The 15,079-nt window shown below is 43.2% G+C and overlaps 1 protein-coding gene across 1 annotated transcript in view; it reads right to left on the reverse strand.

Annotated features, from left to right (window-relative positions):
• The window catches only part of LOC113662984 (serine/threonine-protein kinase D3-like), a 22,400-nt gene extending 7,491 nt beyond the window's left edge, over window positions 1-14,909 (reverse strand). The window contains exons 1-6 of the mRNA XM_027178192.2: window positions 14,745-14,909; window positions 14,114-14,274; window positions 3,139-3,277; window positions 2,590-2,721; window positions 236-390; window positions 1-44 (exon numbers count right to left, since the gene is read on the reverse strand). The exon at window positions 1-44 is cut by the window's left edge and continues 158 nt beyond it. Of these exons, the coding sequence (XP_027033993.1) occupies window positions 1-44; window positions 236-390; window positions 2,590-2,721; window positions 3,139-3,277; window positions 14,114-14,274; window positions 14,745-14,790 (677 nt within the window). The 5' untranslated portion in view covers window positions 14,791-14,909. The remainder of the gene's footprint in view (window positions 45-235; window positions 391-2,589; window positions 2,722-3,138; window positions 3,278-14,113; window positions 14,275-14,744) is intronic.
• Window positions 14,910-15,079: the final 170 nt, after the last annotated feature.

Raw genomic sequence — 15,079 nt, forward strand, 5'->3', positions numbered from 1 at the left:
GCCCACGACGGGGGCCGAGAGCGAGACGGCTTGGTGAGACTGATCTGGAGCACAGAGGAAAGACACAACAGCATAAGCATTACATGTGTTATTCCTCAAACCAGTCTGAGACTTGGTGCGGAAATTCCTTATATTTAACAAAAATTCAAAATAGAGGACGACGCTGTATTTTCCCGTCATTTGTCCTATAGGATTTAGAGACTTAATTACACATTTAATAGACAGGAGGTGGTACCTCCTCCAGACTGCCTCCGGTGTGGCTGCTGAGGGAAGTGGCACGAGGACGCGAGGGAGGGAAGAGAGAGAGACTTTGGCCACATGGTCGGTACACACGTGAGCAGTCGCTAGGTAACCTCAGTGCACAGCGTTTATGGAAATCTAAACCACAACCTAGAGAGAGAGAGAGAGAGAGAGAGAGAGAGAGAGAGAGAGAGAGAGAGAGAGAGAGAGAGAGAGAGAGGGAGGGAGAGAGGGGGGGAGAGGGGGGGGAGAACAGAGTTTTTACAGCTACAGTAGTAAAACTTGCTAGCTCTGTGTGATTTCCTCATGCAGTGAAGGTCATTCATGTTCCACAGTGAAACAGACGTAAGCTAAACAATTCAAATACGATTTCAGCCCTTTTGTAGGTTAATGTGCTTTTCTTTCTGGATTGCCTTCAAACAGGGTTGTTAGTGCTATTGATGTTGGTGCGTGACTGTGTGGATTCGTGATCATTCAGCTACAAGAGCGTTAGCGAGATCAGACACCGAGGTCTGGGGTTCATTCTGTGTTCAGTGGGGTTGAGTCACAGTGCAGGACACTCGAGTTCTTCCACTCCAACCTGAACACACCATGTCTTCATGGAGCTCGCTTTGTGCACAGGAGCGTCATCATGCTGGAACACTGTTTCACCTTCTTAGTTCCAGTGGAACATGATGCTCAGGTCTGTGGGGGTGATGCTCAGGTCTGTTGGGGTGATGCTCAGGTCTGTGGGGGTGATGTTCAGGTCTGTTGGGGGTGATGCTCAGGTCTGTTGGGGGTGATGTTCAGGTCTGTTGGGGGTGATGCTCAGGTCTGTTGGGGGTGATGCTCAGGTCTGTTGGGGGTGATGCTCAGGTCTGTGGGGGTGATGCTCAGGTCTGTGGGGGTGATGCTCAGGTCTGTGGGGGTGATGCTCAGGTCTGTGGGGGTGATGCTCAGGTCTGTGGGGGTGATGCTCAGGTCTGTTGGGGTGATGCTCAGGTCTGTGGGGGTGATGCTCAGGTCTGTGGGGGTGATGCTCAGGTCTCTTAGGGTGATGCTCAGGTCTGTGGGGGTGATGCTCAGGTCTGTGGGGGTGATGCTCAGGTCTGTGGGGGTGATGCTCAGGTCTGTTGGGGTGATGCTCAGGTCTGTGGGGGTGATGCTCAGGTCTGTTGGGGTGATGCTCAGGTCTCTTGGGGTGATGCTCAGGTCGGTTGGGGTGATGCTCAGGTCTGTGGGGGTGATGCTCAGGTCTGTGGGGGTGATGCTCAGGTCTGTGGGGGTGATGCTCAGGTCTGTGGGGGTGATGCTCAGGTCTCTGGGGGTGATGCTCAGGTCTGTGGGGGTGATGCTCAGGTCTGTGGGGGTGATGCTCAGGTCTGTGGGGGTGATGCTCAGGTCTGTGGGGGTGATGCTCAGGTCTGTGGGGGTGATGCTCAGGTCTGTGGGGGTGATGCTCAGGTCTGTTGGGGTGATGCTCAGGTCTCTTGGGGTGATGCTCAGGTCGGTTGGGGTGATGCTCAGGTCTGTGGGGGTGATGCTCAGGTCTGTGGGGGTGATGCTCAGGTCTGTGGGGGTGATGCTCAGGTCTGTGGGGGTGATGCTCAGGTCTGTGGGGGTGATGCTCAGGTCTCTGGGGGTGATGCTCAGGTCTGTGGGGGTGATGCTCAGGTCTGTGGGGGTGATGCTCAGGTCTGAGGGGGTGATGCTCAGGTCTGTGGGGGTGATGCTCAGGTCTGTGGGGGTGATGCTCAGGTCTGTGGGGGTGATGCTCAGGTCTGTGGGGGTGATGCTCAGGTCTGTGGGGGTGATGCTCAGGTCTGTTGGGGTGATGCTCAGGTCTGTGGGGGTGATGCTCAGGTCTGTGGGGGTGATGCTCAGGTCTGTGGGGGTGATGCTCAGGTCTGTGGGGGTGATGCTCAGGTCTATGGGGGTGATGCTCAGGTCTGTGGGGGTGATGCTCAGGTCTGTGGGGGTGATGCTCAGGTCTGTGGGGGTGATGCTCAGGTCTGAGGGGGTGATGCTCAGGTCTGTGGGGGTGATGCTCAGGTCTGTGGGGGTGATGCTCAGGTCTGTTAGCTAACCCCTGATGCTTTTGGCCAGGTTCAATTTAGGAAAGTACCAAGTGAATATAGTCAACATTAGCATTGATTTTATTCATAATTCCATTTTGAACACAAAAGAGAGAAAGAAAGAAATTTTAAATGGATAACAGACTCAACAACAACAACAACAACAACAACTTCCTTCAAGTTTTATAATTCAGTATTATTGACTTCTTTATAGAAGAAAACCACAAACTGGCAGCTATTTTCGTAAAGGAAAGTGTGTGTATGTATTTGTGTTAGATGTGTCAGCATGTGTTACCTTCACACTTTAAGCCTTGTCGGACCAGCCCCCAAAGCATCTCCCCGCAGTGATGGCAAAAGGTAGGTGTGCGATAAGACTGGACCGCCAAAGAATGTGGGCGGAACTTTACCTCAGTCAGCGTTGCAGAAGCTGAAAGGATCAAAAAGACGCAGGTGAAATATAAAATTTTATGCAGTGTAAGATTCAAGGTGTGTATGTGTGTGTGTGTGTGTGTGTGTGTGTGTGTGTGTGTGTGTGTGTGTGTGTGTGTGTGTGTGTGTGTGTGTGTGTGTGTGTGTGTGTGTGTGTGTGTGTGTGTGTGTGTGTGTGTGTGTGTGTGTGTGTGTGAATGTGTGTGTGAATGTGTGTGTGAATGTGTGTGTGTGTGTGTGTGAATGTGTGTGTGTGTGTGTGTGTGTGTGTGTGTGTGTGTGTGTGTGTGTGAATGTGTGTGTGTGTGTGTGTGAATGTGTGTGTGAATGTGTGTGTGTGTGTGTGTGTGTGTGTGTGTGTGTGTGTGTGTGTGTGTGTGTGTGTGTGTGTGTGTGTGTGTGTGTGAATGCTAACCAGCAAGTACCACTTCCACCAGGTCTCCGTCGTGCAGGTAGTGTTGCTCTGAGAGTCTGTGGAGGATCTGCTCCGACGTGGGATCATGTCGGAAAAGCAGCAGCTTCTCACCGAGACCTATTACACTCCAGTCAGGGGCCTTTACAAGCAAAGGGAAGCAGGGGGTTCATTTAAACAGACATTATGTATAACAGGAGATTAAATATAGTGAGACAATAAACACTAGGTAGAAGAGTGGACCATAATACACCTTATACCTTAATTCTGGTTCTAATATTATATCACGTCACTGCCGAGGTCAAGGAACAAGGACTCGTGTGGTGGATACTTAATGAAAAAAGAATTTCCAGTAGAAGATGTTTCTTTAACGTTTACTGAAGAAGTCTCCAGTGTCGGCACTTGAATCAGAGTTAAAGGTAAAGTTTCTTTCTTCACGACGGAGGAGGTTGAGCTTTCCGGTTTCTCAGTAACATAACAGGCCAAGTTTTTTTTTTTTTTTTTAATTTTGACAAAAAGAAAAAGAGAAACAGAGAGAGAGAGAGAGAGAGAGAGAGAGAGAGAGAGAGAAAGGATGGTGAGAGAGCAACAGTTTGTAGTTGCTATAACAGAAGTGATGACAGGAACTAAACTGTTTTGCAGACGTGCCACAAACAGAAGTATAAGCGGATAACAGTATACGCTGTGTTCTTTAATTAATAAGACCATTGTTAGCAAAGTGCTGTCATAAAAGCTCTTTGTTGTGTTTACACTGAAGTCAAGAACAGGGGAAAGAAAGTTAGCAACAAAGCTGCTGTGGAGTAAAGCTTTCCTGTATTGTCAGACAAGAGAAAGAGAGACAGATGATCGAAAACCTACGCATCCGATCCGTAAACGCCGCGACAACACACACTATAAAGTGAATCTCTCTGTGCTCGGTCTATACCCCCCGACATGGTGCTTTCTCACACGACCAGGCACCGTATCTCATCTCAGATCTCAGTGTAAATAAGGCAGCCGAGCCAGACGCATACACACACAACCACACACAGACCCAAACGCTCAGAAGAATGAAATCAGATGGCAGAGATAAGTGTTAGGCTTTGAGCTCTTGTGCAATCCAGTCTTCTAGAACAGGAGGTTTATGTGAAAGCAGGTCAGATGTTCGGGTGTGAGTCTGCCTGAGGTGATCGCGCAGAGCCACGGAAAGTAACAGGCCTTTAAATGTCAGAGCTTTTTTTTTTTTGCAATTTAAACTAGGAGGAAATGACTCAAAATGTGCATGTGAAAGGGAGAAAGAAAACGACAAGAGAGAGAGAGAGAGTGTTAGATCATGGAGGAGGGTAAACATCCTACTCTGACTCAAGTCTCCCGGAATAAGACAAAAGTATGATAAAAATAAACAAAGTGACTGTTAACGCTGTGTGTTTGGCGACGTTAGAGAAGACACAACGAGGTGTGTGTGTGTGTGTGTGTGTGTGTGTGTGTGTGTGTGTGTGTGTGTGTGTGTGTGTGTGTGTGTGTGTGAGACTTCTCACATTAGCCATGCTGTGTGGTAAATGATTTGAAGTACATTCCAAGAAAATGTGTGTTCAGTTATTTACATTTTAGCTACGATTCGAATCACATTCCATTATCGGGGGGTGGTAGACGGGGGTGGGGGGTGAGGGTGTTAGGGGTAGGGGTAATAAGCCTAGTGTATAAGCTGTTAAACTAATACCAGAAAGGTTGTAAGTTTGAATCCCAGGTCCACCAAGCTGCACCTGCTGGGCCCCTGAGCAAGGCCCTAAACCTTCAATTGCTCAGATAAGAATGTAAGTTGCCCCAGATGAGGGCATCTGCTAAATGCTGTAAATGTAAATTCTCTACAAATATATAAATCAGAGAGAAAAAAAAAAATCCCAGTGCCTGTGGTGCGTCCAAAGCTAGAAATCAGAGCTGAAAACCACCGACTTGCAACCAATCAGGACTAAGAGGCTTCTGATTCCGTTACTTTTCTAGCCTTGTTTAGGGGTTTAGGGGGGTGTGGCTTTGACGGAAACACTGAAGGAAGTGGCTGGGTTCAAATTTTAAATAAAAACAAAAAAAAACAACAACAAGGTTTCAAAGATGTTACCTTAAATTCAAAAATGTTTAAGCATACAAAACATTGCCAATCGGCTCTGTAGCTCAAGGCTCTGTCACAGAAAACATACAATCCATGCATCTGCTGGTCTGTGAAGTGACTTGAAGTGAAGGTAATATTACTCTTTGCTCAGGTTTCCTGATCACACACAACCGAAGCTGTGATCATAGTAAATGTGGTCTAGAACCCCCTCCGACCGACTACGAGTAGCTTTCGACATCCTGGAGCTTATAAGCAGAAAAGCGTACAAAAGATTTCAGATGCTAAGTATATCCGCTTCTCAGAATGTAAGCCAAAACACGATGTCATGTGCTTAATGAACATGCGTATAGATGCACAATAGGTGTGTTTAGTGTATCGGTTTGAAACCGGACATGAGGTGTGCATTAGAACCCGCGACTCCATTTTAACAGCGGGACGTTTAATCACATCGACGTTACAGCACAGTGAAATTCTTTCTTCACATATCCTGAATTTTGGAGGTTGGGGTCAGAGCACGGCTGTGGGGATTTGTGGTCATCAAGCTTTTAGTGAGATCAGATGGGTAAGAGGGCTGGGCTGCCGCTTACAAGTTCCTAGTCTGATTGCTTCTGCTTTCTGGACCTGACTGATACATCTACATGACACCCTACCCCTAGTGGAGTCTCGTCACTTGGTGAGGCACTCTGGGATAGATCATGGACAGCCCAATGACCCATGGGATTACTGTGGATAGAGCAACTCTGAGAGCTTTGTGCTCGGTTTTCATCTGTGAACATTTGAAGACTTGGTCAGGAAGGAATTAGAGTTAAGTCTGTTATGAACTCAGATATGACGCTGACCTAGTAGTTCCTCAGGAGCACTTGGTTGCACAATTCCACTCGACTACAAACTGTTGTAGAAAGCAATTTTTACATTGACATTATTTCCTGTCCGGTGTCACCCAAATGAGGATGAGGTTCCCTTCTAGTTCCTCTCAAGGTTTCTTTCTCAAGGAGTTTTTCCTTTCCACCTTCACCTCAGGCTTAATCATTAGGGATAAAAGTTAGAGATAGATGAAAACTTTACATGTTTTATTCTGTTTCTAGAACATGCTGCTTTGGGACAACCTCAATTGTTAAAAGCACTATACAAATAAATAGAATTTCATTGAATTTCATCCCAAAGGTGTTCAGAACTTCCAGTCCAACCTGAACACACCAAGTCCTCATGGAGCTTGCTTTGTGCGAAGGGAAATCTTCACTCTAGGCAACTGGGTGCTCCCAGTGTTGTGGCTAAAGTTTGCCGAAAAGGTCACGTGATGGTCAGATGTCCAAATATAGTCCAATGTTTTGGGAAATAAAATGAACTAGAATTGCTACTGTTACTAGTAGCTTGACAGTGAAAGACCTCGGTGTTATATTAGACAGCAACTTGTCTTTTAAAAATCATATCGCTTATACTACAAAAACAACCTTCTTCCATCTTAGAAATATTGCTAAGCTGAGAAACATCCTGTCTGTCTCTGATGCTGAGAAGCTAGTTCATGCGTTCATGACCTCTAGACTGGACTATTGTAATGCATTACTAGGTGGTTGTTCTGCATCTTTAATAAATAGGTTACAGTTAGTCCAAAATGCAGCTGCCAGAGTTCTCACTAGGACAAGAGAGTATGACCATATAACCCCAATTTTATCATCTCTACACTGGCTACCTGTTAAGTTTAGAATTGACTACAAACTGCTGCTACTCACGTACAAGGCTCTTAATGGTTTAGCTCCAATGTATCTAACTAGTCTTCTAACACGTTACAATCCTTATCACCCATATGAGGATGGGTTCCCCTTGAGTCCGGTTCCTCTCAAGGTTTCTTCCTTTACCAATTTAAGGTTGTTATTCCTTGCCACTGCTGCCTGAGTCACCTCAGACTTGCTCATAGGGGAATAAATACATACACATTGTGAACTATATATATATATCTAATAATAATCTAGAATTTTTTATTCTGTTAATTCTTATTTCTTTTATTATTCGTTATTTCCTTTATTATTAATTATGTCTACCTTCTGCTCTATGTTTATGCTCTGTAAAGCTGCTTTGAGACAATGTCTATTGTAAAAAGCGCTATACAAATAAACTTGAATTGAATTGAATTGAGAATTGGTAGAAGACTTCAGAGACAGATACAAAGCAAAATAATAACTGTAATGGGGATTTAAAGGAAAAACAAAACAATGTGTACCCGAGACCAATAATGAAGTCGAACGAGGTCGAGGAAGCGTAAAAAGGCAGAATTCATAGACTGTGGTTGCAAGTGATTCACCCCTTTGAAACATACAGTCCACAGGCAAGAAAAGTCAATTTAAGGCAGTTTTGAGGAAAACAGAAAACGTAAGTCACCTCAAAATCACTACATTATCCCAAACACTGTTGCTGCCACACAATTGGGCCATCCTTCAAAATATTTTGGTTTGCAGTAACAGTAAAAAAAAAAAAAAAATGTCGGTAGGTAGGTCTATATTTTGAAAAGTACAATTTGATGATGGTGATTACGTAGGTATGACTTTAAACAAATTAGCATATCGTGACGTCACTGACTGGGTCTTAAACCCGTGCCTTCGGGCGCATCATCGCACACCTTGTTTTGATGCAGGCTTTATAGACCACAACCAAATTGAAATCTTTGTCAAAAACATGTTTATTGCATGAATTTCAGGTGCATTCATTAGTGGTTTCCTTCAAGTCAGTCGACACGGTCACCGTTAGACTAGACGGGAGAAGGGATGGGAAAAGATCTGGGCACAGTTTTTCCAGAACTTCGTGCCAAGTTAAAGCGGAGTCGAGCTGTTTTAATGAATTTATTTAGATGTATTATGGCGCCCGAACCCATATGATGTTGAACGGTGACCGCGAACATTTTGTTTACTGCAGCCGCAGCCATCATTACCGAGCGTGAACCGTTGACTCTGACAGTGAATGAGAGAGAATGAGACGAAGTGAACGCACAGGCCATAGTGTGACATCTGGTAACCAGTAGTGTAAACATAGACGACGTCACGGGTTCTTATTTAAAAGAAAGAACGTAGCCTTCGTTTGTATGTAGGTCTAGGCAATTTATATATTTACAATGCTTACTAAAATATAATTATTATTTTATTGCTTTTGTATTAGTTGTTTGAAGAGTAAAAAATCGGTCGGTTTAACGCAAATTTACAGCCGGCAAGTCGGTCCTAAATTGACAGGGTCGGTCGGGTTAGGATAAACAAGAATCTTTTTAAGGATGGCCTTGGATGGACATCAACTTCCATAAACAATTAAATAACGTCTGATGATATGTACAATACGTAGCCATTTCTTTTCCCAAAAGAAGTAAACAAACGTTCAGAAAGCAAGCAGAAAATATAATAAGTGCACTCTTCACTTCCAAAAGTATCAATCAATAAGCAGTTTGGTGTTAGTAATAAAATGCCCATAAAAAGAATCATAAAAAAATCAAGAAAAATTGTCAGTTCTTCTATAGCAGAAGAACCTTTAGTATTTGGGAGCATTCGGGTGTAACGTCAGCCATGAAACCAGAGAGGCGATAAATGCTGCACATTAATCTGTAAAGGGTTACAAGGCCATCTCTCTAAACTATCTTAAATTTACCGTTTTACAACCGTTTCTAATCTTCTCAAGAATAGACATCAAGATCAAACTGTTTCATGTTCAAAGTTCTATAAAATAAATATAAATTATATATCAGAATTAGACTCAATAACTTCAGGCACAGGCTCCCTGTGACCCGAGGTAAGCGGTAGAAAATGAATGAATGAACTACTGAAGGCTTTTGTGAACAAACTAAAACCATAAAAGTTGTGAACCACAAACGTTCTAGACCTCTAGAGTGATTAAACCAAGCAAGAGACGTTTGGTCATCGTGCATTGTTCCATGTCTGGAGAAAACTGAACACAGGAGATCACCAAAACTCCTGATACCAACCTTTTTTTTTCTTACCCCATTTATAGCATTTAGCAGACGCCTTTATATCCAGCATGACTTACATTATCTCATCTCATTTTTACTGAGGGTTAAGGGCCTTGTTCAGGGGCCCAACAGTGGCAGGTTGGTGGAATTTACCCCAACTTGCTGGAATTGAACTCACAACCTTTCCGATTAGTAGCTCAACACTTTAACCACTAGGCTACCACAGGCATGATGGTGGAGGGGTGATGATCTTGTCAGAGGATCTGGGAGACTTCAAGTCACTGAAAAAACTATGAGCTTCACTTTATACCACATGATTCTTCAGAAAATATGAGACCATCTATCGAGCAGTCTAAGGCGGCGGGAAACTGGGTCAACGACCTCCAACTCATCAGCAAATAGAGATCAGAATAACTAAAGAAAAAATAAATGTCGATGATGTTGAAATGACCAAAGTCCAGACCTCAAAGCCATTGTGATGCTGAGACAGAATCTTAAGAGAGATGCCTTCAAATAACATGAAGCATCGCTGTAATAAGCGTGAGACACAATTTCTCCATAATGATATAGGAGACTGATTTATTTAATAAACTTAAAAATTTTGTTAATATTATTATTAATAATTACACAATGATTTTTTTCCAACTCCCAATATAAAATATAATATATATTAATAAATATATAATTTTTTATATAACAGAATATAAAAATGTACACGGAACAATTTTGGTCAATATTAAATAAAGACTTTTTGTTTTGTTTTGAATCTTTTTTGGAGATTATTTCTATTTATTTCTAGTGTTTTATCTTGTTATCGTGGTATTTCTTATGTGTTTCATTTTAATTGTATTTTTTTTTTAAAAAAGGGGAAAAAATCATTAGACATGCAATATTTAGAACATGGATACGTTTTAATCAATACATGAATAAAATGATTTTATTTTTTTAATTAATTTTAGGCCTTGGATCAAATGATAATAAATCTAGCTTAGACTACGATTACGGTGACTGTAAAAATTCTATTACAGCAAAAAAAAAAAAAAAATGTGCAAGTGAAAATAAACTACGCGACAGAGACCAGCGGCGCGTCACAGAGACACGAGTCCCATCTAAATCCAGTGCACCAAAGAGCAATAAAAACTATTTACTGATGCTGCTTTGATTTTCATCCCACACACTCGTCTGAGATCACCACGGCATCAGAAGCAGTTCATCACAAGCGACTGTGCGCGCAAACCTAATATATTACTGCATGTGTAATATACCAGGACACCTGAGAATCTGTTAATATTATCATACTGTGTGTGTGTGTGTGTGTGTGTGTGTGTGTGTGTGTGTGTGTGTGTGTGTGTGTGTGTGTTTACATTAAGAATCTTCCTGTATACAGTATATGCCGTAGGGGTGCATACATGTGTACGAGTGTTAGTGTGTGTGTACATGTGGCTGCAGGAGCTTGTACAGAGGACACACACCGCCCGGTGTGTTGTGTATGTGTGACTGTGTGACGTTTTGACGTGGCTGTGGTTGGAAAATGAACCACACATGCTCAAAACCACACAGCAGTAATGCTGACAGCAGCAGACTCACAGGTCAGATACAGCGCTTGTGACTCTGACACACACACACACACACACACACACACACACACACACACACACACACACACACACAGCAATAAGATCTCTTCCCTGTCCAGACCATCTAATACACCACTATAATTAACAAGGTTCAGGAAGCACATGAATTCAGCTCTCTCGCTAGTCGAAGCCATGCCGTTGTACCGCGCTGTCGACCGTCACGTACTGTAGGCATCTTGCAGGATGTAGCATCAGCGTGTTGAACTGTTAACACCACAGCGCTGTTCATTTCTTGACATTTACTGTTCAAAGGTAAGGGAGCTGGTTACTGTTCTCTCACAGCTGCTCTGACACCAGTTCCGGATTTAAATGAATAAGTATTTAAACGCTGGCTTTTAGACACAGACTTATTTCTCACGCATCTATTTAATTGCGACATTCTGCAGAACTGCAGAATTTATTACATGCTGTGTATATATTTAGGGCAAATCTCCGTAGGTCCTGGTGTATGAAGTCTGATCTTATGACGTGTACAATAATGCACCTGATGTGTGGATGTGTAGGATTTGTTTTTATTTCCTTTTCTTGTTAGTGTTTAAAAGGAACATAAAATGAGGATCATTAGGTAGATCATTATTAGGTGTGTGATGGTGTAGGACATCATGTTAATGTAACTCTCTCTCTATACTGATCAAAGGCCAGTTTGTTCTGTCAGTGGCTGGGTAGTATAATTATAATATGTATGTATGTATCTATATAGTATATATACCCTATTATAGATCATAGGGATGTATGTATATATATATCTATGTATGTATGTATATATATATATATATCTATATATACCCCTTAGATATATATATGTATGCCCTATGATATAATATATATATATGTATGTATATGTAGGTATATATATATATATATATATATATATATATGTATATACTAGGTATGGTATATACTATATATCTATGTAATGTATAATATATATCTATATATATATGTATATATATATTGTATGTTCGGGATGTATATCTATATATATACATATATAGGATATCTATGTATATATATATATGCTAATATATAATATATCTTATGTATGTCTGTATATATATAATATTAAATCTGGATATAGTAGATGGAGAGATCGAGAGGGGTTAGTAGATGTAGGTGTGATGTTGGTATGAGTTTAAGTACGGGGAAGAGGGGGGGGGTTAGTGAGACGGGGAGGGGAGATGCAGAGAGATATGGGAGACTGGCGGGAGAGAGAGAGACGAGTAAGGTAGAGAGGAGGAGAGGGAGAGTAGAGAGAGAGGGAGAGAGAGAGAGGGGAGAGAGAGTAGAGGAGGGAGAAGAGCAGAAAGGGAGAGAGGTAGAGATAGTCATATCGGATAGAGAGAGGGATAGTAGTAGGGAGAGGGAGAGAGAGAGAGTGGAGAAAAAAAAACAAAAAAATTAAAAAGTCATCTACGAGAGAGAGAAAAAAAAAAACTACAGGAAGGCATGTAATATAAATAAAAAAAAAAACGGAGAGAGAGAAAAAAATGAGACATATAGCACAGAAGAAGGAGTAATAGATGGCAGAAAAAAAACGAAATAAAGAAATAAACAGTACTATCTTATGCTTATAGTATATATACACACACACAACACACACCTTCTCTCGTCTCTGTTGGTTCTACTATGCTCTCTCTCTCTGTCTCTCTACTCTATCTGCTCTCTCGTGTCTCGTATCTCGCTCGCACTCACACACACACACACACATTCGCTCTCTCTCTCACACAACTAAAGTCTCGTCTGCTCGCACGACACACCCGCTCAAATCGCGCGAGCAACAAGTGCGCAGTCGCTCGGACTCGCACGATAGTCGAGTGGCCCAAACACGTCTCGCAGCGCCCTCTCATGACGAGCATGCTAGCGTGCTGGGGTAGGATATAGTACACAAACTCACTCACACACACACAAAACGAAACATGAGTCTCACAGACCCCAACGTCGCGCGCGCGCGTGCGCGCAGCGTCTGTCTGGTCGTGCGCTTGTCTGTCTGCTGTCTGTCTGTTCGTCTGTCTGTCGTCTTTACTCGCTCATCGCGAGACTCGCACTCTTTTCACAGACGCGCGCTCCGGCGCGCACACACGGCGCGCGCGCGCGCGGACGCGCTACGCGCCGCCGGCGCGGCGCGCGGCTGCGGCGCGCGCGCGCGCAGCGCGCGCGCCGCTCGCGCGCGCGCGCACACACCACACACACCACACATCACACACACACTGCGCGCGCTGCGCACACACCGGCCGCGCGCTCGCACACCCACACTGCGCGCTCGCGCGACGCTCACGTTCGCCGCCACAGCCACGTTGCCCGCTCCCGCGCTCGCCCGCGCGGCGGGTCGCGCTGCGACACACACAACCGCCGGGGCACACCACGCTAGCGCCGCTAACACACTTCTCTCACTCTCTTAGACTCTCTCTCTCACACACACCTCTCTCTCTCTCTCTCTCTCTCTCTCTCTCTCACACACACACACACACACACACACACACACACACACACACACACACACACACACACACACACACACACACACACACACTTCTCTCTCTCACCCTCCCTCTCACTTCTGGTCTTCAGGATTCAGACTCACAACCTCCTAAATACAAAGTGCCCCATTTTGAGAGACACCACTGTATATTTCTACATTCTCTAAATCCATCAACATCAGTCACGTCACCGGATCATCGAGTCATCTCAACTTCGATGCCTCTTCTGAGTCGCTGTCTAACATAAACCTGACTTTAAACGAGTGTCCTACAGAGAAATATATATATATATATATATATATATATATATATATATATATATATATAGATATATATATATATAGATATATAGATATAGATATATAAAACGAAGCATGGCCTCTTTATAATAACTTTCTACTTATTCTGTGTGTCCTTTTATGTTACAGCAGCGATAAACTGCACTTCTTTTTACCTAAATAAATGAACCAAAGCCAAACCTCTCTGGTCTGAACATACTGAGTGTTACAAAGTGCCGACACTGGAAACTACTTCCATGAAGGATAAAAATCGGTTCCTTACAGCAAACAGACATTTATCCGAGTGGTTACTATAGAAACAGGAACGTATTATTAACCTAAACCTGTGCACTGTAGTCCGAGCTGCTGTAGTTAATAAACACCTCCTGACCAATCAGAATAGACAATTCAACTCTGCTGTAGTATTTTGGATGTTCGAATAAAATAAACACCAAATTTGGAATGCAGTGACAATAAACCAGACAAAAACATTAATGATTTAAAAAAAAAAAAAAAAAAAAAAAAAGAAAAAGAAAAAAAGAGAGACACGTTCCTACCTTCTTCTCGATTATTTCTGCTGCTACTTGCTTGACGCTTTTGAAACTTAGCCGTCCTTTAGGCACTTTGACCCGTTCTTTAAACAGACCTATCTGGAAGTAGACGGAAATGGACCCTTCTTGGACAGACTCTGTACCCACAGACATCTGAGAAAAGCAATCTTTTAAACAGAGAGAAAAAGAGAGAAAGAGAGACACACAGAGAGAGAGAGAGAGAGAGAGAGAGAGAGAGAGAGAGAGAGAGAGAGAGAGAGAGAGAGAGAGAGAGAGAGACCAAAGAAGATGGAGCTCAGGTTAATTCTGTAACATCAGCCCAAGAAGAGCTTCATATTTCTTTCACACAAGGGTGTGAAACACAGCAGACCACAGAACCGAAAGCCTCCTGAATATCGCACAAGGACTCGAGAACGAACTCAACGCAGCTGAAAAACTGAAGTGAAAAGCTAAAGTGAGTTGACAGACTTGAGCTAGATTACTGAAGAGCACCATAACTATCATGCACTGTTTTACAACCTGGGTGCAAATCTGCAACCACAAGCCAAAGGAAACCTTCTGACAGAGAACAACTCGACACAGTTAAAAGAAATGAATCCGGAGCACTAAGTGAAGAAAACGAACAGAAAATACTTACTGGAAATGCCTAAGTTCAGTGAATCCTGCTCCACCCCGGCAGCCATTTTCTCTCACCTTGGCTAGGGAGAAATAACACCTCTCTGAAGACCCCTTTGTTTTCTGCTGCTGCTGTCGCATGTCACACTGGTTTCCTTTTGTGAGGCACACTTCAGTAATGAGACTCTGACTGACGACAGGAAACTCGACACACACACGCACATACATATACACACACACACACACTTTTTTCTCTCTCAGTGACAATAACCCTTCTCATCACTTGACTGTTTTTTTTTTGTTTGTTTGTTTTTTTAAACACATTCATGACATCATGGGGTATGTGTCACATTCGGA

Source organism: Tachysurus fulvidraco, chromosome 1 (assembly GCF_022655615.1).
Source record: "Tachysurus fulvidraco isolate hzauxx_2018 chromosome 1, HZAU_PFXX_2.0, whole genome shotgun sequence".
NCBI classification, from domain to species: domain Eukaryota; kingdom Metazoa; phylum Chordata; class Actinopteri; order Siluriformes; family Bagridae; genus Tachysurus; species Tachysurus fulvidraco.